The 23,938-nt window shown below is 42.2% G+C and overlaps 1 protein-coding gene and 1 long non-coding RNA gene across 13 annotated transcripts in view; both read right to left on the bottom strand.

The window, feature by feature from the left end:
- The window catches only part of iqsec1b (IQ motif and Sec7 domain ArfGEF 1b), a 248,642-nt gene that overhangs the window by 21,598 nt on the left and 203,106 nt on the right, over positions 1-23,938 (bottom strand). For 2 of the 12 annotated variants that reach the window (XM_026169059.1, XM_026169054.1), the window contains exon 1: positions 4,188-6,237. The exons of 9 other annotated variants lie outside the window; for them this stretch is intronic. In XM_026169059.1, the coding sequence (XP_026024844.1) occupies positions 4,188-4,252 (65 nt within the window). In that variant the 5' untranslated portion in view covers positions 4,253-6,237. Of the gene's footprint in view, positions 1-4,187; positions 6,238-23,165; positions 23,916-23,938 lie in introns of those variants that run through there. One more of the 12 variants, XM_026169052.1, reaches the window with a different exon arrangement.
- LOC113023020 (uncharacterized) lies at positions 10,017-13,807 on the bottom strand. Its single transcript, XR_003272487.1, has 2 exons — positions 12,442-13,807; positions 10,017-12,193 (listed from the first exon to the last, which is right to left on the bottom strand). It is a non-coding gene; the product is annotated as an uncharacterized LOC113023020 (long non-coding RNA).

A 23,938-nucleotide genomic window follows, 5' to 3' on the forward strand; every position in this document is an offset into this window, starting at 1 on the left:
ATAAAGGGTGAAGTAAAAGTTTGAACAGGAAAGAGATTTGACATCCAGGATAGGGTCAAAGCGGTAGACTAATGATTCCTGTCATCATTCTGAAGAGGATGATATTTAAATGGGGCTACATTCACATAAGTTAGACTTCTGCTGAGAAATATGACATATCAAAGCAAAACAGCTACATTTTATATTGGTGGTGTTCTGAGATAAATCTGAAAAATGATTCATTTGTTCAGATGCTCTAAAGAACCAAATGTGTGTTCATCTCCACACTGGGAGGTGTCCGCTCTACTCTGACCCACACAATCTGAGAAGTCCATTTCTAACATTTGTTTGTGCAATTTTATTCTTTCAGTCTAGTCTTTGGACAAGTTCCAATTTGGTTCCAATAATGCTTCGCTGACATGGAAACCTTTCTACTCCTGTCCTTGCATGGTTAGTATGGAGTTTAAACAACTCTGAAAAACAGCTGTGGTGTAACTTCTCCTGAAACCACAAACTACTGTGTTCCTGTTTTGCTCTGTGTAAAACATTTAAACAATAAAAAGAAGGGTTGTGTTAGTTTGTGAACTTTGAGATGAGTGAGTCGACAGATATTTAAACACTGAGAGGAGCTACGTTAACTATTTCTTCAAAACTTTAAGCTCAAGTTTGTACTGGGGAAAAAAATGTGCCTAAAATTAACAATAGCTTAGTAGTGGCATTTAGAACAAATTTGGAAGGCCGCACATTCCTGTGGGATACTTTGCAATAATGTTTATTTGGCCAAGTCACTGTAATGAACGACAGTTTCTCTGTCACGTGATAACATCTCTCATTAGGGAAAACGTCCCCGCTCTCCAAGCTGGACACTCACGCTCATTTTAAAACCACTTTCAGCATTTTCATTCCCTTCCCTGTGCACCCTCAACACATTTTTAATTTTTAAAGGAACTAATCTAATCAGACAGAGAGAGCCCTTTAATTAGACTGAAGGGCGGGCCATAATACATCTGCTCCAGCAGAGGAAGTTTAATTGGAAATATCAATTCCGTTAGACGGAAGAAGAGCTTGGCATGCTCGAAACGTGGCACCAAACTCAAACCACTTACAGCATGCTGATGTCTTCAGTTAGCTGGTTATGTTGCATGAGAATGACTGAAGAGTATGTTGCTTATATTTCAACATATATGAAGTATATGTTGAAATATCCCCAGCAGTCAGAGAGGGAGAGAGAGAGATTTGTTCAGAGCAGGAAGAATGAGTGTGACAGGTTTTAGAAAACGCAAAAGGATCTCCTTCCTAGATAGCTCCAGTCTTCATACTGTAGTACTGTATAGGTGCATATTAATTAGAGGTTATACATGTAGCCAATTAACTAGCAAACTTCTAAAAAGAATGTAACTACATATTATTGCTAAAGAGATATCATAAAGATGCTGGAAGAACTGGGATTGGCACCTCCAATGTTTGAGATGCTGATGGAGGTAATTCCACTACCGCAGTTTGGTACGTGTTTGGATCAGTGCTGGACCATAAACTGAGGTGCAGCAGCGACTGTGGGGAGCATGACTGAAGCAGGAAGTACCCGGATCACTGATATTTGTTTAAGCTAAGTGTATCAGTGTTACCGTGTTGGGACTCCACTTGTGTTAACTATAATCTGGCTTCAACCTAACACACTGCTACAGCTTCCAAAATGTCAGCCAGTTGAATAATTGAACTGCTTTCATAAGAGTAGCTCTTTCTATTTCACTTATCCTGTTAGCAGTGGAACATTTCAGCCTTACATCTGAACACCCCGCTCATATTTCAGTGATTGACAGCCATCTTGTTACTACATTAGACCGAGTAACATTTCTGAATGAGTTTCAGTGCAGAACAAACACGAATGCAGTTGACAACTGACAAACGCCTAACAGCCACGTGACATAATCCTAGAGCCTAATCCTTAGCAGAATTCCCCCAGGAGGACTCTTTGTACGGCAGGCATTTGTTTATTTGCATTGATTATTTTAGAAATTAGTTTAAGAATACTTAGTTTGAATTATATATCCATCCAACCTCTTTTCTACTATGTGTTAATAATAAATCTGATTCAACAAACAGCTGCATCTGAGTGCAGATATTTCACTGTTACTATGACAGACGTGCATAATTCAGTTCCATTCAATTTTCTTTATATAATGGCAAATCACAGCAGCAGTCACCTCAAGGCACTTTCTATTGTAAGGTAAAGAGCCTACTATAATACAGAGAAAACCCCAACAATCAAACTTGGCGACTGTGGGAAGCAAAAACTCCCTTTTAACAGGAAGAAACATGAGACAGGGCAAAAGACACACTAATTATTGATAACTAACGATTAAAGGGAGAGTGTGAAAAGAGGTAAGCAAAGAAGAAAGACTCAGTGCATCATGAGGTCTGTAAGATTAGTTGGGGCTGATTACTCAAGATGTGAGTATGTGACGAGAAGGATTTAAAACTTAATTCTGAATTTAACAGGGAGCCAATAAAGAGAATCCCCTATGGGAGAAATGTGCTGTCTCTTTCCCTGCCAGTACTCTCAACTGAAGCCTTTTAAGGGAGGTTTTAGGACAGCCTGATAATAATTATTTACAATAATCCAGCCTAGAAATAATACATACATGAAGCAGTTTTTCAGCATCACTCTGAGACAAGACATTGCACGTCACGGTATTTACATTTCTGTGGAAAGAAATGTAAAGAAAGTGTAACTTCCTCTTATGTCAGGGAGTCAGATACATAATACTGGGCCTTACTGCCAGATTTCACTTGGAAACAGTCAGTTTGACTGCAAATACATGCAGAAATTGGTCTGATGCCGAGATCAGAGAACTGCTCTCCCTTCATGTCAAGGATAAGATAACGAGTGTTTAACAGGACTGCAAAGGTCTTACACGTAATACCCAACTTCCTGCACCGCCTGGTCTAAATTAGATGCCAAAGTTCTCTGAAATCCTCAGCATGGCTGTAACGAGCTGTAAGGAAGCATTAACATAACAGCCACCCACGTGTGTATAACACAAACCCAAACCAATAATATCGCGACAACCCCAGAAAATCACGTAAGGAGTTGTTTTCTTCCCTGTCTGGAAAGTCCATTTGAGAAATGGTCCAAAGCGAACGATTTATTTACAGAGTGGCTGAATCGGTGAGACGCTCTGCACATTAGACCCGCCCTGTTTTATAAACAGCCGCTTCTTCCGCTTTCCATGATAAAACTTCAGTCTCCTGGTTCAAGCTAACATTACTCCAGTGACGTCGCAAATCTCAGGTTTCAGAAAACTCCACTGGAGCCACTGAAGACATTACGCAACTCTTTTCACCATTTCAAAATATTAACCTCTTCCTGACGTTTAGAGGTCCTGCCGTCCAGCAGAGGTGCCAGATGTGGTGTTAAAACGTGAAGTCTTAACACAAACAATCACACCCACATTTCCTCCAGGGTGCACCTTCCCTCTTGTTTCATTACAGCTGCCGTTTCGAATCAGAAACTCACAAAGTGCCTCAGAGTCCCATGACAGTGCATAAATTGCGGCCTGATAGAATTTTAATGATGTGTTGGTAGCGGGCGCTGGTGTGTCAGAGCAAGTGGAGGGGGAGGGAGGGGGAGGGAGGGCAGGTGATGCGAGGACAGTGCTGGTGTCACCACCTCCCCTGGAGACATCCTCCCTGTGCTGCTGTGTGACTTCTTCAAAAACCAGAGTCTCTTCTCACTGTGTCACTCTGCAGTGATGAATTAATTACTGCGACCTGCCACTCACACGTTTGCCGTGCAGCCACGCTGGCTTGTACGTTTCATCGTGAGCTGATTAAGCCTAACTTGATGAAACCTGAGTTAGAGGGCACTGAGTTGGGAACAGTAAAATATGAGTCAGCTGCATTCACTTGCTTGGCACTCAGTGGGAAAATCAAAGGCTTTCATGCAAAGCGGGCTTCTTCATCAGCAGCTACACCCTGGCACAAAAATCTACTTCATTAAATGCAATTCATCTAATAAGCAGTACCAGCAGTTTTGTTGGACATTTATTAATGCTTTTTCAATTGAGCTGGCAGTGGCCCCTAAATACAGCAGCTGCCATTAGTGAAATGTTCAAGCTGCATCACGAGACCCGTTCAGAGCCAAATCAGAAGCTAAGTACGTGTCCAGCAGCTATTAAAAGACTCAGAGCAAGCACGCACACACTTACCAGCTGTATGACTCCAGCTCCAGTAAGGACTGAGTCCTGTCAGAGGCACACTGCAGACACCACATGTTACCCTGCGAGCCCCTACTCTAGACCCATCACCGCCCTGACCTCGCTTACTCCATCCCTGGGCTAAATGTTCATTTGCTGGCTGACTGTGCTGTGTTCTGACAGAGGACGGCTCCCCTCTCCTTCAACTCTTCTCCACTAAAGCTCTGGCCTCCCTTCTCGGCTTGTGAGGAGGGGCGTTCGCAGGAAGAGGGAGGGAATTCCTCCAGAGGAAAACTGGGTCGTGTGGCAGCGGGGGCACTGGTGTCCCATGGATTTGGAGGGTCTTTAGCAGGAAGGGGCAAGAAGTTAAAACTGGACAGAGAGGGAGAAAACTCTGGTGGTGAGAGAGAACTGCAGTAAGGATGAGGCCTGGGAAAAACCCCCTGGATATAGCGTTTTAGCTGGAGTTGGGATTGCATTAATATCAGTTCACCTCAGTAGATCTGCCCAACGTTCAGCTTTAATCAGCACCTGATAATCAGCTCTCTAGGACTGCTGATCAAAGGCCTTGAAAGTGTGCATTAGAAGATAGTATCACAGCCACAGCTTTCCAGCCAACATTACCCAAGGAACAGCTGCTCAGCCAGCTGACTGGCTCAACCATCCTTTAAACAAACAATCCGAGTTTAGAGGGAATGTTTGACTCACAACTCTTTGCATCTTTGTGCTGATGATGTTCCCACCTCAACCACATAAACTAAAGCCCTGAGGAGGGCCCCTCCACTTCCGGTTCATGACATCATTACCTCTCCCCCCCAAAAAAGATGGGTGTGGACCAAAGATTATATCAACCACATATAGTAAAGCAGTGTGATAAGACAGCTAACAGTGGTAGCTGGGACTGTAAGGCCTCTCTGGTTACACATCTTATATCCTATTTCCCCTCAAGGAAACAAAGAATAATGGAAAATAATCCTGAATACAATAAGTCAAAGGTAAAAATAAAGATAGAGTATGAAGTGAATAAGCCATTACGGAACTTAGAAAAGAGGACAAAATGTCTCCCTTATGGAGGTTTTATATATGGTGCAGCAGAGTGTAGTGATAAGAGTTTAGCATTCATTACTGCTACCTGTGGTACACAAGGGAAGCTCAGCTAGCAGCAGAAATGTTTTCACAGCAGAAGAATATTGAACTAAAACGGGTCTGAACTGAGCTCAAGTGATGCAAAAACCTGGATAAGATCTGAAAATCCCGCAAAGTCCCCGTCACTGGCTGAGTCATTATTTATTAATTAAAGTATTCACCCCCACTGAACATCGCCGGGGGAACCTGGTTCTCCTTTAGCTTTAATCATGACTGCGCAGCTTAAGGTAGAGCAGCAGCATTTAACACTCACTCTGCTTGAATGCAGAGAGGGACAGTTGGAGCCAGCTGCCTTTGATCAGACCTTGGGTTATTTTGGTCTCTCGCATCTCTATCGTGACAGCGATTACGGTACAGTAGTTAACAGAGATGGGATGTATTCTTACCTCCCAGATGAGTTTGAGACAGTGCGATAAGCTGACATGGAAGGACTCGTAAACACACTGCAGCTTGGTAAAAACATTAAAATAATCTTAAGTGTTGCCTGCTCCATATAAAAGCAAAGTTGCTGATTGCCTCTCATTCATCTTAGATTAGGGTTCCAGCTGGAACCCTAATCTAAGATGTTAACTAATGTGAATTTCTGTGTATGGAGACGCAACAAATTTGCAATCAATGGCAAGAGATATTCACAGCTATATCACACCTAATCACTGTATTATCGCAGGCGGATTGGTACAGCTTTTGTTTTATTGCCGTCTCGATGCATCAAAGACGGTTTGAACATGTTTGACTGACACTATTTTAGCTAGTGTGACTGTAGCATTGCTGGACCTTCAAGCTATTTCCAAGGTTGAACCATTGCTCACTTTAAGCTAACCAATTTACATCTTGATATAGTTTTCACATACTCTCTAAATTAAGCAACAAGGACATACATATAATTTTTATATTAAAATTTCAGCACAACTAAGAGACAATCAATAGTTTGTGAAATAAAATAAAATTCAAAATTTAGTACTCACTGTGTGAGCCATTAAAATACATATGACACAACAGATCTTATTATTCATCCAGTGCTGTCTACTTCTCCCCCACACCACCTTACATCAGGTTCCCCCTGTGACCTTTGAGCTACGTGAGCAGAATCACATCATCTGAATGTCTGTATGTGACAGGAATAACTCAGAACATTAATATTACAAATGTGTTGATTTACAGACATGTTGTCAGTTTTTTAAGGTAAGCTAGCTTTTCTGTGCTTACAGTTAACTCCCATTTTTCACTGCACTGGTATGTGCGTCCTCGTGTGTTTACCCTTTATTGATCCGACACAAAAGCACACGGAGGAATTCATAAAGCAGCTGGTCTTTTTCAAACAGCCAAACAGTTTCAATTGAGTGCATTCAAAGCGAGTTTAAAGAGTGACAACTCATCACAGGATGGCTCTTTTAAGGGCTTGAGTTACAGACACACCTGTCACACTCTGTCTAGACTCCAAAGTGGGAACAGCAGTGCTCCTTGTCCTTGTATTAATCCCTATATCACTTCCAGTTCCTCAGCGCTGAGGACGGAGGGTGTGACAGCTCCGGTCCAACTATAACGACCAGATCTTACTCTCATCTTACACACACTTCAGTCTCCGTCTACGGCAGGCAAACCTTAGCTCTTCTCACTACCAACACCTCCTTATACAGCCAGGATGACAACATGCCACACCCACAGCTGTGTGGGTGTGGCACATTTCACATACTGCACGAGACACCAGCGGGGGCAAAAATAGAGTCATTGACAGACACTACATTTTCTGCTTCACTTGGTAAGTAAATTGAGCAGTCTGTGTGAGTCGGGTACCTGGAGACAAATGTGTCTGCATGTCCACCTTCCCCAGATGCTCTGATCTGTGGTTTAAAACAACAGCAGCACTGATTAGAAGCTCAGGGAGCTTACCCGGATTCACTAGGCAGAGTCTCAGAGGAGAGACATTTTTCACAGGGAGAGGTGATGAATAAGTCGCATCAAATAATGAGATCATCAGCTTTAAAGATCTGGGGGCCTGATGCTTTTCCCTGTGTTAGATCATTGCTAGTTAAATAACCTGACAGTTAGATAACCCGCATAGCAGGGAAACATTTTTACAGACACATCTGAAAAACTTAAGGAAGCTTGGTCACAGCCATGGAGCTGCTATTTTTAGTTTCTGTTTACTTCCTGTAAGTTCTATTCTGATGAGTTGCACTCTCGCACAGAGAACAAATATCAGCTTCTGTTTCAAACAGACTCAAATGTTGCATCACTGGTTACGAGAGCTGTTCCTCCAGCTACGATTGGGTTGAAGGACCCGAGGTTTCCAGGCCGGATAGTGGCTGAATGTTCAGAGAGTGCGTCTTCTTTTTGTCTGACATTCACCAAGAATTCATCTTCTAGGGTGAGACTGTCAATGTTGAGCTCTACTGTAATTTCTGAGAACCCAGAGCAGTGCCACAGTGCACTTGTGTGCTGGCTTAGAGCTTTTCAGGAGATTTTTAGCCAAACCAACACAATCCCGGCTAATCACCAGATCACTTGCCACACTTGAGTGCCTGAAAGTTGAGGCATTGTTTTGACACACTCGAGGTGATTCAGCAGGAACCATAGAGGTATGGTAGAAATGACAGCTCTTCCATTGAATGTGATTCATGAGAATATGATCTTGAATAAGATCATACTGAATAAGAGATCTTCTAAAAATATTTTCTTTTCATTTTATCAGCAGCTGACCTCATTCAGTTACAGCAACGAATCACCTTTTCCCCCATTTTTTTCTACCAAGCTGTTTTCATACATGTAAAAATGTAAAAAAGTGAGAAGGAAAACTCACTTTTCAAGGTGCTTGGAAGATTTCACAAAGAGTAAAACACAACCTTGTTTGCAGTTGCTATACAATAAGCATGGTCTGCGGTGCACTCCCTCCCCCCCGTTACCACCACAACAAAGTCTAATTCTATGGGAAACACTGATGTGACTCAGGAAGTAAAAATATTTTCAGAGTTGAGAATGTCTTTGTTATAGTTAGAAATATGAGATTATATTTGAACTGATTCTTTTTACAAGCCACTTCACTTTAATTATGGGTCAGAACTAAACGTACACAAACAGGCACCATTTCAAAAATTCAGTGGAGCCATAAAAGCCGTTTTTCCATTAACCTACACCGACTTGGAGCAGAAGCTGTAGCATATTTTCACAAGTACCAGCTCATTCCTAATTATCTCCTGTTTACAGACACTAGGGAATACGTTCATGTAGAAGTGAAAACAAAGATCCAGGCCCTTGTGCTCTGTTGGAGCTGGTCACACCACCCACAACCCAAACTGAGCGCTCCTCAGGCCCAACCCAGAAAGCAGACAGGGCGTCTGGCTGCCCGTTCTAAAGCTGTTTGGCTCCACTTCAGCCCTGTAATCCCTGAGCACAGAACCCACCCACGTGTGGCCTTCACGGGGAGGCGGTGGCCCTGCCCTCTCAGCCTCAAGCCTCTTCATGAGAGAGAGAGACAGAGAGCGAGAGAGGGAGGATTAACTTAACTAACCGCTGGTTCTCATGCTCTGTGCTGGTCATGTTGCTCCTAGCCAGCAACAGAGCACATGCAGCGCACAGCTCACATTACTTAAAAACAAATAACATTCACATGCAAGCATCACCCATTAAAAGCTATGAAACAAACACACACATACTGCAGATACAAGAGCTGGCAGATGAAAACATACTTGATGGTTTGTTGGTGTCCTTATGGAATAATATCTGTTCACGTTTATGCTCTGCTGTTGTAGCTCCTCCGACCACCACGCAGTTATTTAGCTTATCTCCTCTAATCCTCAAGCCATAACTCTTCCTCCATCCTGTATCTGAGCTGCCCATGAGCTCTAATACCAAACCGTTAACTCACAGCAGCACAGGGAGAAGTAAATATTGAGCAGCATCACAGGACGTTATTACAACCCGAGTCTTATCATGTATCGTTTCACTTTTAAGAGCTGTGAACACAGTGATGGATGCTGGATCAGTGGTTCTGCAGCACTCACCAGGATACAATGTAGGCCTCTCTTAGAGAATAAAAGAAATATTCTCCTACTTTGCTCTTATGTAGAAAACAAATTAATATATTTCTCAAAAACAGTTGACGTCAGTTTTACTCAGTTTGGGATCTTCCTTGCAGAGGTCACATAATTCAATTCAATTGAATTTTATTTATACAGCGCCAAATCACAACAACAGTCACCTCAAGGTGCTTTATATTGTAAGGTAGACCTCACAATAACACATACATAGAGAAACCCAACAATCATATGACCCCTTATGAGCAAGCACTTTGGTGACAGTGGGAAGGAAAAACTCCCTTTTAACAGGAAGAAACCTTCGGCAGAACCAGGCTCAGGGAGGCTGCCCAGTCGTGGCAGATAGCCGATCACATAAATTCACAGTGATATGCTTGCACTTGCAACAACTTGCTGATGTTACTTTCTACATTAACAAATACAAATAATACTTTTTAATATAATATGACATTTAAGGGCACTGTAAAGGTTTAATCTGTTCAGATAAAGTGTTTATAGTAAATGTCAAGATTATTTGACCCTGGTTGATTTATTTTTATTTTCCTCATCAGTAGAAGTTTGACTAAACCAATCCAACTATATTTTAAAATCTTTTCAAATCTGCTAAAGGTTTCCAGTATTACTTAAAATAAAACCAAAGTTTTAATAAACCACACATATCTGTTAATCAAGCCAGACAGGTTTATTCCCAGCTCTAGTAAACAAGATTTATCGCTGCCTCGGATTCTAAAATCAATCAGTGTCACTCTCGGGTATAAGTCCGTGCATGGTGTTAAGTTCTACTTTATGTATGTGTTCCAAAACAGGGCTGAGCTTTTAGAACCGCATCCTATCTTCAGTATTTGTTGTTGTAATGTCTGTGCATTCAATCCACCCAAACCATGATGCTATCAGGTGATTCAAGACAGGAAGTATTTTTCAGATGTCCCCCACAGATGGTGATGCTGTCTCGTCATTCTTTTTTACAGATTTTTTTCCATTAAGAAAAACAAAAGAAAAAACAATCAGATTTCATCCAACCAAATGACAGTAGATAACATTTACTGAAGCTCATCGTGTCGGTGTCTCAGACAGAACACATGGCAGATCCCGACACGTTTAGTTTGCAGTAAAAACAGATGAACATCTTGCAGTGGCGTAAACCTGAGGTGCTCTCTGTAAAGCTGCTGCTGCTTCATTAGTATTCATAAACATTTTTCTATTCCAGGCAGAGCGGCTGGCTGAGTGTGCTCAGTTTGAGTCTGAGAATGGCTGGACACTGGCTATGCGTGATGGGAAAATGCAAAAGTACTAAGGGGAATAAAAAAAACAAGGCGCGCTGACTTCAGATAAACTGAAACAGGATAGGAACACGGTTCACAACAAGGATGCTGAAACACTCAGTCCGCACTTTACTGGGACAATTTTGACTTTCCAAATCTTTCCTCATTTGCCTTGTGCATAAAAGCAATTTTTATTTCTTCCAAAATTTTTACCCAATCCAGTTATTGTCCACTGGTCAGTTCACAGCATATCAAAGTGTAACTACTAACAACCAGTGGTGTGCCGATCATCATTATTAACTGTGCTTGTTTTTGAAATTCTTATCTAAAGTTCTGATGTCAGGTGGCATACTCACACAAGTTTCAACCTATAAGAAGTTGCTGCATATGAAACTAACATCTGCTACCTTGTTCCACTAAAGCCTTGCATTTTTTGCATGTTATGACAATGTTGTTTTAAAATGAACAAGTCTTGGAAGAAGAGAGAAGAGGGAAAGTCAAAGTTTCAACCCACTGTGGTTTGGTATTACCCACCCACACTAACTATCAAATGGCTTGAGACTGTATAAAATCGAAAGCAACAACGGCTAAGCAAACTCCCTAGAAGTGAATCAGTAGACTGAGCTTTGGTATTCAGTAACCTCTGAATGTGAAAGTTGCTTCCTGGTACCAGGTGCGTCAAACTAGTGAAATGGGATTTAATTCTAGGTGGAGCAGAGACGCGCTGCCAAGTTTCCTTTTCCCTGAAGCTTCCACACGCTTATGAAGAAGCTGTGTCCTTCTGTTGCAACTTTTAACTTAGCTTTTATAGACTGCACATTTACACCCTTTACAGGCAAATTAAATATCAGTTTGCATAAGGGTAATAAACACTGATAAGTGAAATTCTGAAAAACTGCATTGTAGTGTCTGCAGAATTTGACTGGTTGGTGTGAATGCTGTTGGGATAAAGGGCATAAAGGGAAACAGACATGGATGGATGGCTAAAACACAGGACGTCGCATACAAGACTGACTTTCAAGTCTTTTCCCATTTTCAGTTGTTCTTTGGTTAGTTTTAGGCAAGAGAACTACAAAGTCAAGTTTAGTAAAAGGTTATGGTTTAGATTTTACAAACTGAAGACAAACTTCTTTGCTTTCTGCCAGGCCACAGGAAATGAGAGAAACTGATGACGGCTGAATACCCTTCACGGGTCCCTCGGATCACCTCCCCTTTCTCTTTATGTCCCTTCTCTACTATCCATTGCTCATCGCTGGCACCGAGTGGGCAGCACTGCTGCCAAAGTGACTGATGGGCAGCACCCTCCGCTGTCCGCTCTGAGCAGGACCATCAGGCCAAAATTATGCAGTCTGAGATCCTGGCTGAGCGATCATGACAGGTTATGGATTTGCCTGCTGCCCCTGCTGGTTTCAAGGGCATTTTATCCAGACAAGGGAAACAATTCAGAGGCTCAGGAGAAGCACCTGTACATCATCTGCTGCAAGACACAAATGATGGAGGTGGTGGTGGTGGAGTGGGGGTGTGTGGGTGCTCTATTATCAACCAGGAGAAGAGACGAAACCCATCTGGTTCAGGCCTAACAGGATAGTTCCCAAAATGTCACAGATGATACAGGACAAGAAATGGAAATAATCAGGACCTTAAACTAACAAAGAAATGAAATGTCATTCAGTGTTAAAGACAGAAAATGAAAACAGAAGAGAAAATTCGTTCTCTGTGAAGCACGCATGCTGTACGACTGTTGACACGAAGAAAACCAAAGACACCAGAGGTTTAAAGACAAACTAAAGCCACGGCAAGATTACGCTAAGAACATGAACCTACCTTCATTGTAGAGAAGCTCAAGTAAGGACAGAGGCCTGTCTCGACCTAGGGAGACCCAGCTAGACTGTTCATTGACAAGTCCAGACAGCCTGTGGCAGCAGGGCACCGGCTGACGCTACTACCACTCTACACCGACAGACTTCCAGAGAAGCACGGCTCTAGTTCTGGTTAGTGTGAGTAGTAGACGGCTCCTTTCCCGCCCCTTTTTCTGTGATGTAGAACATACACACACATATACACACTGAGGCTGTGAAGGACAGGCAGCACCTCTGTCTATACATGGCTTTGGGCGCTGCTGATGTTGGCATCTGTAATAAAGACCGCCTTTCTCTTTGCTGTGCACTCCTGCCTTCCCGCTGGAGTTTTCACCTCTGCCAAGGAGAGCTGCAAGGCTGAAATGGAAGAAAGGTTGTATGACGGCATTGTGCCGCCTGTGTGTGCCTGCCTGTCAGGGGAAGGGAGTGGCAGCCTGGTGTGACACACTCAATTACACTGGCTGATTGGGGATTATTTTTGGCTTCTACTGGCACCCTAATAAAAGCGAAACACTATACTGCGTTTTCTCCTATAATTACCTCTTCCACTCGTTGCATTAGTTGACCATCGTTCATCTGACATCAAATTACCCTGTTTTATTTAGAGGAAAACACGCTATCACATAACCAATCTTTTTAAAGTGCAACATATGACACCCTGTCAACTGACACCCTGTGCGAACTTCAAGAAACAGTGAGTTCAGTAGGAGTGGCAGTAAGTTAGAGTTATCAGCATTTCTGGAACAGCACATGGTAACTTGCGTGGTTTGCGAGTAATAATGGAGTTTCCATTCTTAATCTAATTGCAGATAATTAACTATTGATAATCAGTGGGGCGAGCCACAAAATAGCTTCACGGCTTAGCCATCTGGAATGCCCTAAAAGTACTTGGACAGAAAAAAAACACGGCTGATTACTACCATATTTTGCCAGAAGACAACAAAATCCTAAATCCACACTAACTACCGAAAAGTTCCTTCTAGCATTTTACTGACCTGAGTAGACTTTTCATTTTTTTTAACATCAGGCTTGAAAAAGCTGGGATGGCCTTTTCTTTTAGAATGAAGAAAGTCCCATGTAAAGATGGTTTAACACAAAGATCAAGACATTACAAGCTGCACTGCAATGGGATGAAATTGTACATACTTCCTGTATCTTCAGTAGGCACAGCTGGAAGTCTTGTAAACATTACATGGATAGAATAAAATAAAATTGAGTTGTGTACTGTATGCTGTTATCAGTAGAGGTAAATGAGTTTTATAGGCGTCCTTGTACTATACTGTATTTTTGATTTTTGGAAGCGATACAGTGGGGCAAAAAAGTATTTAGTCAGCCACCGATTGTGCAAGTTCCCCCACTTAAAATGATGACAGAGGTCAGTAATTTGCACCAGAGGTACACTTCAACTGTGAGAGACAGAATGTGAAAAAAAAATCCATGAATCCACATGGTAGGATTTGTAAAGAATTTATTCGTAAATTAGGGTGGAAAATAAGTATTTGGTCACCTCAAACAAGGAAAATCTCTGGCTCTCACAGACCTGTAACGTCTTCTGTAAGAAGCTTTTCTGTCCCCCACTCGTTACCTGTATGAATGGCACCTGTTTGAACTCATCATCTGTATAAAAGACACCTGTCCACAGCCTCAAACAGTCAGACTCCAAACTCCGCCATGGCCAAGACCAAAGAGCTTTCGAAGGACACCAGGAAAAGTATTGTAGACCTGCACCAGACTGGGAAGAGTGAATCTACAATAGGCAAGCAGCTTGGTGTGAAAAAATCAACTGTGGGAGCAATCATCAGAAAATGGAAGACATACAAGACCACTGATAATCTCCCTCGATCTGGGGCTCCACGCAAGATCTCATCCCGTGGGGTCAAAATGATCATGAGAACGGTGAGCAAAGATCCCAGAACCACACGGGGGGACCTGGTGAATGACCTGCAGAGAGCTGGGACCAAAGTAACAAAGGTCACCATCAGTAACACACTACAACGGCAGGGAATCAAATCCCGCAGTGCCAGACGTGTTCCGCTGCTGAAGCCAGTGCATGTCCAGGCCCGTCTGAAGTTTGCCAGAGAGCACATGGATGATACAGCAGAGGATTGGGAGAATGTCATGTGGTCAGATGAAACCAAAGTAGAACTTTTTGGTATAAACTCAACTCGTCGTGTTTGGAGGAAGAAGAATACTGAGTTGCATCCCAAGAACACCATACCTACTGTGAAGCATGGGGGTGGAAACATCATGCTATGGGGCTGTTTTTCTGCCAAGGGGACAGGACGACTGATCCGTGTTAAGGACAGAATGAATGGGGCCATGTATCGTGAGATTTTGAGCCAAAACCTCCTTCCATCAGTGAGAACTTTAAAGATGAAACGAGGCTGGGTCTTCCAACATGACAATGATCCAAAACACACCGCCCGGGCAACAAAGGAGTGGCTCCGTAAGAAGCATTTGAAAGTCCTGGAGTGGCCTAGCCAGTCTCCAGACCTCAACCCCATAGAAAATCTGTGGCGGGAGTTGAAAGTCCGTGTTGCTCGGCGACAGCCCCAAAACATCACTGCTCTCGAGAAGATCTGCATGGAGGAATGGGCCAAAATACCAGCTACTGTGTGTGCAAACCTGGTAAAGACCTATAGTAAACGTTTGACCTCTGTTATTGCCAACAAAGGTTATGTTACAAAGTATTGAGTTGTATTTTTGTTATTGACCAAATACTTATTTTCCACCCTGATTTACGAATAAATTCTTTACAAATCCTACCATGTGGATTCATGGATTTTTTTTTCACATTCTGTCTCTCACAGTTGAAGTGTACCTCTGGTGCAAATTACTGACCTCTGTCATCATTTTAGGTGGGGGAACTTGCACAATCGGTGGCTGACTAAATACTTTTTTGCCCCACTGTATGTGCGTTCATGTCCAGTTTGAATTGAATAGACAGAATAATCTGCCACTAGTCTACTGAAGGGGCAGGGAAGTGGCAAAATCCATCAAACACAGATCAAGTGCAACCTGAAGAAAACAAAGAAAACCAATGCACACGTTCATAAAAGTTCCTTAAACTGCAGTTACTCTTTTGGCCACTGGAGGCTGGCGCTAAAAAAAGCCAACCCGATTCGAGTACCCAAATGCCCAACTTTACAAATTCATAAAAATGCAATGTTAAGGGATTTCTTACCTGTTTGATTTTGTTAAAGATTAATCAGACAGATAAGTTGATTACTAGGTCTCTTTCTCACTGGGACCTCTCGACTGCATTTGTCATGTTGGTACCTTTAGTTGTTCTTTTAATGGGATAAACTTGAGAATTTCCTGTGTGGTGCAGGCCATTCAAGAAGTCTGTTCTTTCAGTTTTGGTGAAATGCTAGTATATTATTGGTCTGTTACTTAGTACTATCTACTTCTATGTGATGTAGCTAACTAACTAAGCTTGCTAGCATTGAGTCCAGAAACTAAATGCTATTTTCATCTTTTATATACAGTTTATGACACAGATATACGCAGTGACTTTAAGATACAATGTTTTGTTTTGCAACCATTGTCTATATCCAACTGTGACCCCTTTAGAAAATGTTTCACGATATCTTGTTGTTGTTTTTTTGCTGAATGCTGGTGAGCTAGCATGTGATTTAGTTAGCTGTTAGATTAAATGAGGTCCAAAGAATGCAGAATGAGCTTTATTACTGCCTACCAATAAAAGTAATGTGCTTTACTTTTACAACTGACCCCACCTCTGTCAGGTAGACTAACCAACTCTAAATCCTCCACACACACCTTTTATCTTGCATTTAACATGTGTAGAAACAGAAAACAAGATTCTAGATTAACAGACAGGCAGCTATCCAGTTTGGATGAGTGACCACCAAGTTCAAATAGAGCTAAGTGACTTCTGAATGTTCTCAGAGCTTTGGTTAGCAAGCCAGCGAAGAACATAACAATGTTTACATAAGACAACTCCAGATTTAAAGATGCAGCTACAACATCAGCAGCAATTCCAACTAGCATCAACAGCTACGTTCACTGAAAATAGCATCAATCGTCTGTATGTCTAATATTAAAATCTGTTTGATGATCTGAAGCATCTAAGTGGGAGAAATAGCACTTTCTTATTGTACTGTCCCAAATATATGTGTATTTTTTAAATTTTCTGATTTGCATTGAAGACATGTGCGTGGTCTTTACACAAAGACCTTCAAATAAAGCTAGGTGAATTCTCAAGGTACTCAGACCTGTTAAAATGTTAGCTAGCCAGCTAAAAGCATAAAGATCAGTTCCACCAACAGTCAGCAGCCATGTTCAGTCAAAACAAGTGTAATAAATCCTCAGACAAAACAGCTACAAGAAATGTACAGTGCAGTTAAAGACCCTCATTCTTTTTTCTGTTCTCCAGACAGAAACTGAGCTTATACACCATCACCCACTCTACACTAATTTAAAACTTTTGCTGCAGTTCAATCATATAACTCCCATTCACTGCCTCAGCTATAGCCTAATCCTTAATACTTCAAAAAGCAATCTACCATATGTTAAAGTCAATCAGTATAATTTATTTCCCATTAATTTGCTGATACAGGCTTTGAAATGGCCACTTTCAATCATGCTCTGCGGCATGTACTTGTTGTTAAGGCTTTAAACATTTCATTTGCATTCATGATGTATGTTGCCAGGCGCATTTTATCCTGTACATTTGTGTAGCATAAGTAATTGGCCAGCTGGCCGAGCTGTCGATATTAGTTTTAATGAGCAGGACAAAGAGGTCCAACATGCATACCAACATATACACTGCCAGTTAGGTAACAGAGGCAAGCGCAAATTTATTTTAATGCCATTCAAGACAGCACATGCTGAAAAGACTCAGCCAAGCAGAGGTCAACCAGGGGCCACTGAAAATGCTTACTCTTTCCCAAATAGATCCTTAGACTGATGAAAGGATTTTTGGTTCACTCCTTCTCCCCGAGAGATCCATTCTCCTCACCTTGAACGCTTCCTCTTCAAATGGGAATGCTGCTAACCTTTTGAACCAGCACTTCCTCTACAAATCTACACGCCAAGGGGCCCCTTTTCCACAGTTCGCTCTTACTCTAGCATGTAAAGGAAACCTGAAACACTTCAAAACATGACAAATCTGAGCAGGCAGACTGGGTGGTGTTAAAACATGCAAGTACTACTGCTGACGTACAAGTGCAAAAAAATCACTGTAGAATAACCGTAAATTTCAGGGAAATATGATTTGGACAGTTAGAAGTTATTTCCCTAAGCTAAACAAAATATGGATGTCATGAAAAGGAAGGAGATGGAATTGTTTTTAAGAATGAGAAGGTGAACAGCACGATATATCAAAAAGAAGAGGAAGGAACATTTCCACTCATTTCCTACACTGTTGTGGGCCTCAATCTCAAGAACTAGCAAAAGCTTTTTAGTGAAGTGAGCATCACGTGTCCCTAGAAACTATTTGTCAACTAGTGTTCTGAAGTGTTTGGTGGAAAAAGCAGACTGTGAGGTACCGATGACTAGTGGCTGTTTTCTAAAAAAAAATCCTACTGAGGTGGATTCCCAGCAGCAAGATTTCCCAGAAGACAATCATCTTTTTCTGTCTCCTGAGACTATGAATACACCATTTGAATATCTTTCCAAGCAGGCAGCTGAATGGCCTGATAAGACCTGTAGGTTTGAACACGATTGCCAGGCACATCCATCCACTCCCTCCCCTTCACAAGGTTACGTGTACGCTTAACGACATGACATTTTCTTTCCAAGAAGCGAGATTATCACCACGATCTACTGAACTGATTCTGAAATTTCCCATATACACAGCTAATATATTCAAGAAATAATTTCTTGAGTACAAACTCAAAATTGTTCCATCCCCTAATGAGCCCCCCCACTCCCCCACAGAACTGTGACATTTTGACACCAAATTAGCAACAGTTCATGTTTGCTATGGTGCTGTGAGACTGTCATTGCACTTCTTTAAAACTTAAAAACGGTGATGATTCTCAGCAAAGTTTATTTTTTATGCATTTTCCATTTAAACCAAATTACTTCATGTTTATCTTTTAGTTCCGTTTTTTCTCAACTCGGTTCTCTATTTCATACAAACTGGGAGTGTCTCATATGCACATTTTCACACAGCTTGGCTGATTGCACTAAAGCCCCGCCTACCTTTGTTTTAAACTTTTGTGTGTAAAGGACAGCCAGTGGGATGGAAGCTTGCTTTAAAACAGGGGAAATAATGCTAAAACAATGTTTCAGGCTCAGTACAACCCTCAGTTCATCCTAAATTGTACTAAGCTGGAAATAAGAGATGAATGTGGACTACATCTTTACCAACAAGCGGGAATTTGATGCCAACTCCAGCAGCTGGGTGCCAAAACTCATCACGCTCAAAAAGAAATCTAAATTTTGTCATTAATTCATTCCAACAAACATGTTTTTTTGGGTCTGAGAAAATGGCTAACATTTCTTAGACTAAATAGAGATTGTAAATGTCTCACACAATTGTTTCAGCTGCTGAACGTCCAGTTGGGTGCATCAATTAAGCATTTAACAGCATTACATTCTTCACTTTAAGCTCATTTAGCAGTTTTAATTCCAGTTAGGAATCTATTTGAAAATCCATATTCAATGAAGGTCACCTACTTGATGTAGAGCACAAAGCACATGGCCGAAATTATTTGCCTATCTGACCTCAGTCTGCCTTAAGAATCACATCAAGTCTCATTTGAGAAATAACAAAAATTAGTCTGCAAATGAGCTGCTATTTGCTTATCATGAAATTCCAACAGCTCTAATAAGTCTTTCTTTTAAGCATTACATCCAGCGGTACATCCTCTCTCTTCACATTCCAGCAATTGGAAGCTGACTAGCTGCACCTGTGGAAATGTTTTCCTTGAGTAGAAATGTGGAAAACCCAGCTGCCAAGCCACAGTCACCATGGCCAATCTGGTGCAGACCTAGAGTACAAATGGAAAAAAACTGTTCCAACTTTTCACACCACATGCTGTAGACTCAGGATACACTGTACTTTATAACTCAACAATAACATTTCAACTAACTCAGAGAAATGATAGGGTGCAAGGGGACAGAGAACATGAGATATTACAATTCATAATCAGTGCATTAATTCCCAGAGGGCCAGTAAGTTACTTCAGCTTAAGCATCTGTTTATTGAATGTTTGGTTTTTGTTTATGTGGACAAATGAGCCGGGATAGAACCACATGGTTCACACTGACACAGGGATAGATAATCTTAAGCAGCACACAAAGCGTGTGAGGAGATTTTCCACTGATCCTAAATGCAAAGCACACAATCGTATTCCCATTTTCCTTGGCGAGAGTACAGGAAAAGTATGGCCGCTATGAAAGCTCCATTCACTTTATGTTTGTAACAACACAGAGGTACAGTGTGGATTTATTTGAACCATTAGAGTCACAAAAACAAGCTTCATTTGTATGTCTTTACAGTGTGTTTGCACATTTTGAAAGCCACGAACAGAAGAAGTTTATGAATGTCTTTTGTTTTTTTGTTTTTTTTGAGTTCTATGAGTTTAGGTTCATTTAGGTTTGGGTAAACAAACACCCAAGTTTTATTTTTAATATTTGCTGTTTTGCTTTTCTGGACTTTGATGAACAGTTTTCCTAAGACAATTTACACTTTCATGTAGGGTTAGGATTAGAACTAGGGTTAGGGATTAAGGGGGACTTAGACCACGAGCACATCAAAAACAGATCAAATGGAGGAATCTCCTTTGCAAGGTTACACACCCAACAAGAAAAACACAGTCACATGAAGAAGAAAGTTTACACAGAAGTCTGCATGGTCCGCAGAAACCTAAGCATTCTGTTACTGCTTTCATTTCTCAACATGACTGAAATGCTGTATCAGGACCATAAGAGAGCTGTGCATGTACAAATCCCTGCAAATGTCAATGAACTGAAGCAACTTGGCAAAAACAAGATTGCTCCATAGTGAGGTAGAGAAAATGATACAGAATAATGGGATATACTATATTTTTCACATGACGACACAGAGTAGGGTAAAAACTTTCTTTTTCACTTGATTGTCACTCCCACCCCTTAAACCACCCTTTATTTAAAGGCCTGATTTCATCCCACAGGAAACTGTCAGCCTGTTACAGCATGCAGAATACTCATTCCTGTAGTGGGTTTGCCATTCTGCATCAAAAATGCATTGTAGTAGTGAAACTAAATCACTATGACACACGATCGTCCACAATTTAGAGCATCTCAAGAACCCCTGTTATAGCTGCTGACAGTAATTGTGGTAATAATAGGAAGAGACGAGGTGAGCACCAGCATAATAATCCCCTGCAGCCTTTCCCTGCCACATGTTATTGGGCTTTATGGCAGCCTGTTGACACCAATCCTAGAGACTCAGTGGACCAATGCTGGGCAGGCATAAACAGGCTGTAATCTCTATGGCAGACTGGCTGGAACCATACGTCTTATCACTGGGCATTTGAGAGGTGGAGAATTGTGTGTATACAAAGACTTGTACTTTCGTCTAAACAGTAATGCCCACATCCTCAGGTATAACGTAGAGCCAATCAATTAGTAACACAACAATCAGAAGTGCACGGCCACCATAAGGCCATTTGTGTGCCTGTTCTCTAGAACCATGCAGGGGTCAAAAGTCACGAGTGGTCATCAAGCACGGCAATAAAAAAGACAACAAGAATGGGAAATTGTGGTGGTTCCAAAACATGACGGCTTGGACTTGAACAAGTTTGTTCCCTTCACAGTGAGCCTGCACCAGTTTGGAGTGAAAGGCCTGTCTCACCCTGTGCCTCACGCTCCACCACTGAAGGACATCTTGTGTGCATAAACTGGCAGACCACATGCTTTGACCAAATGGTCAATGACACTATGCGAATGAGAAAGGTTGGACTGTGCATGTGCAAAAATGTAAAGAGTAACTATAATCTAAAAAATCTCTCAACATTTCTATTCAGGATTCTTTGAGTGATATCACTCTAGCATTCTTGCTGCATATGATTCACTTGACCAAACACAAAGAGGGCAACTCAAATTTAAAGATGAGAACAAATGTGGCTCTGATGACTCTGTGCATCAGATTTTGGATTCCATTCAACCTCAGCAAACTCCAATCAGAATCATTATCCTGGAGTCGAGTCTCCTTGGAGTGATAATGACTGATGGGCCAGCAGAGTGAGCCTCTGTCCGGCCGGCTGGGCCCATACCTAATGCCTTTCAAATCATATGCAAGATGAGTCATCAGGAGCTTGTCAAAGCTTCCTGGCTCCTTTTCACCTCCTTTGATTCGTCCTCCTCCTTCTGATGAGCCTGTGATTTATCGAGCACTCGCTGATGTAGTTTGCATTAAAAAACAGCCTAAACCTTTCTGTGTGCTTCACTCTTGGAGTGATTTGGATGCGTTCTCTTCTCAGAACACTTATGGCACCATCCGCTTTATTTTCTGCACCCGAGCTGCAGATTCAAAACAGGCAGGAAATGTCTTCCTAAACGTTGGACAAGGCAACAAATTTCCTGTTTAGCAACAGCTGTGATGCACTGAATCTAAACCCTAAAAAAAGTGTAGAGTCACAAACATTCTCATGAGTGCAACACAACGGCAGAGCTCAACCTATTTTAATTCATAACCCTAGAGGATTTCATCATTGTAGAATTATCTGATACCAAGCAGCTTAATGCTGCATAATCTACCCAACCTGAAAATCCTGCCCCTGAGGACAGAAACCAAGAACCGAAAAAGCAGTTCTGGCCTCAGAGCCTGAAAGCCCTGGATGTGGGCTGTCAGGCTACATACAGGAAAAAAAAAAATCACACAAGTTAGACGTAATCCTGTGCTGCGGGCCAAAGCAGGATGAATTAATATTGAATTAATATTATTAAACCGTATTAAGACATGCAAGCCAATGAGTACTGGTACAAGGCAGAGGGGAGTGACTGCTGAGGACCCTCCATCTCATTTGCAATAATGGTTAGTATGGCACAGGAGCCTGTCCACTTTGTACGCTGAATGCTGTCTAGGTCAGCAGAGAGAAGCCTGATGTAATGAACTATTCCTGGGTCTGTTTAAATGATCAATAGGAATTCATCACACAAACGCCTGCCCTCAGCAAAAGTAGAACCGGGATGCAGCAGAGTTAAAGACAACACCAAAGAGAAAAAACATCAACAACAAGTGCACAACCCCTGGTTTGCAAGGCTGCTCGGAGGACACATCTGCCTCTGCATAGAGGGAGAGCAGATGGGGGGAGAGAGAGAGATAAAGGACAACAACAGTCCAGGCGCTGTCTGAGAAGTTGGACTGTCCCTTCAACCCCAGTTTGCTACAGCGAGCAGCAGGCAGCAAACATCAGCTGCCATGACATCAGACTATTCGAGAGAGATGGGAAAAGGGAGTGATGAGCGAGGGTGGAAGTGGTGGGGCGTAGGGTGGGGGGTGGGCACAGTGCATTTGCAGCTGCTGCAGTCATCCCTGCCAGACACCTGCTCAGGCAGCGGGTGTAAACAAGATCATACGTAGCCCGCAAGCACTCTCTTTCTCCGTCTCTGCTCTCACCTCACACACACTCCAAAGATTAGAAAAGAAGAAAAAGCAGTCCCAGCTAGGCCAATATGCAGGTATGACATGACAGAAAATGAAAATAACAGAAGCACGAGGAGAAGCAGCCCTACCGGCAGGGAGAGACAGCGAGCAGCCCGGCATATGGTCGACACTGGCAGCGTGAAGGCAGGGGACCATCCTTCCACATTCACCTCCAGCTTCAGAGAGAGAGAGAGACAGCTCGGGCCCTGCTGTACTCCGAGTCCCCTCAACACCACCACCACCACCACTTTCTGTCACTCTCTCAGCATAGCCCCTCCTCTATTCCCTTTCTCTAACTCTCTGTTTCTCTCTCTCTAACCCCCACTCACTCCCTCCCTCTCAGTGGAGTTGTGTGTCCAGCCTGACGCAGCCCGGCAAGTCCTTGCCGCTCGCTGGCAGCACAGCAAGGTCAAGGTTTTTCTCTGCACCTAGTCCTTCACACTGACAGAGAGCGAGAGAGAGGGAGGCAGCACTGAGACCTGAGTGCATGCAGCCTTTTCATGCACCGGCTTATTCTCCTCTCTGGGCGAATGTGCAGTAATTAATGAGATGAACTGCTCCGAGTTTGATTGCAGGGAAACATGCAGACAGCAAAGTGGGAAATAAAGAGACGTAAACATCAGTGATTCTTTTAGACTGACAGTGATGCCAATAACTGATAGCTTGCTTGGAGAAAAAAAAAGGTGTATATTTACTCCATTGAGCCAAAACAAAAAAAATATTACCTCCATGTTGTATGTGGGATCAATCAGCAGGTATAAAGATATGATTGAAAAAGGCAGGACCCAAACTGCAAAGTTCACATGATGGTAATTTGACAGTAGAGAGACCACATTCTGATGGTGGTGTGACTTACCATCAA

Source organism: Astatotilapia calliptera, chromosome 5, assembly GCF_900246225.1.
Source record: "Astatotilapia calliptera chromosome 5, fAstCal1.2, whole genome shotgun sequence".
NCBI lineage: Eukaryota > Metazoa > Chordata > Actinopteri > Cichliformes > Cichlidae > Astatotilapia > Astatotilapia calliptera.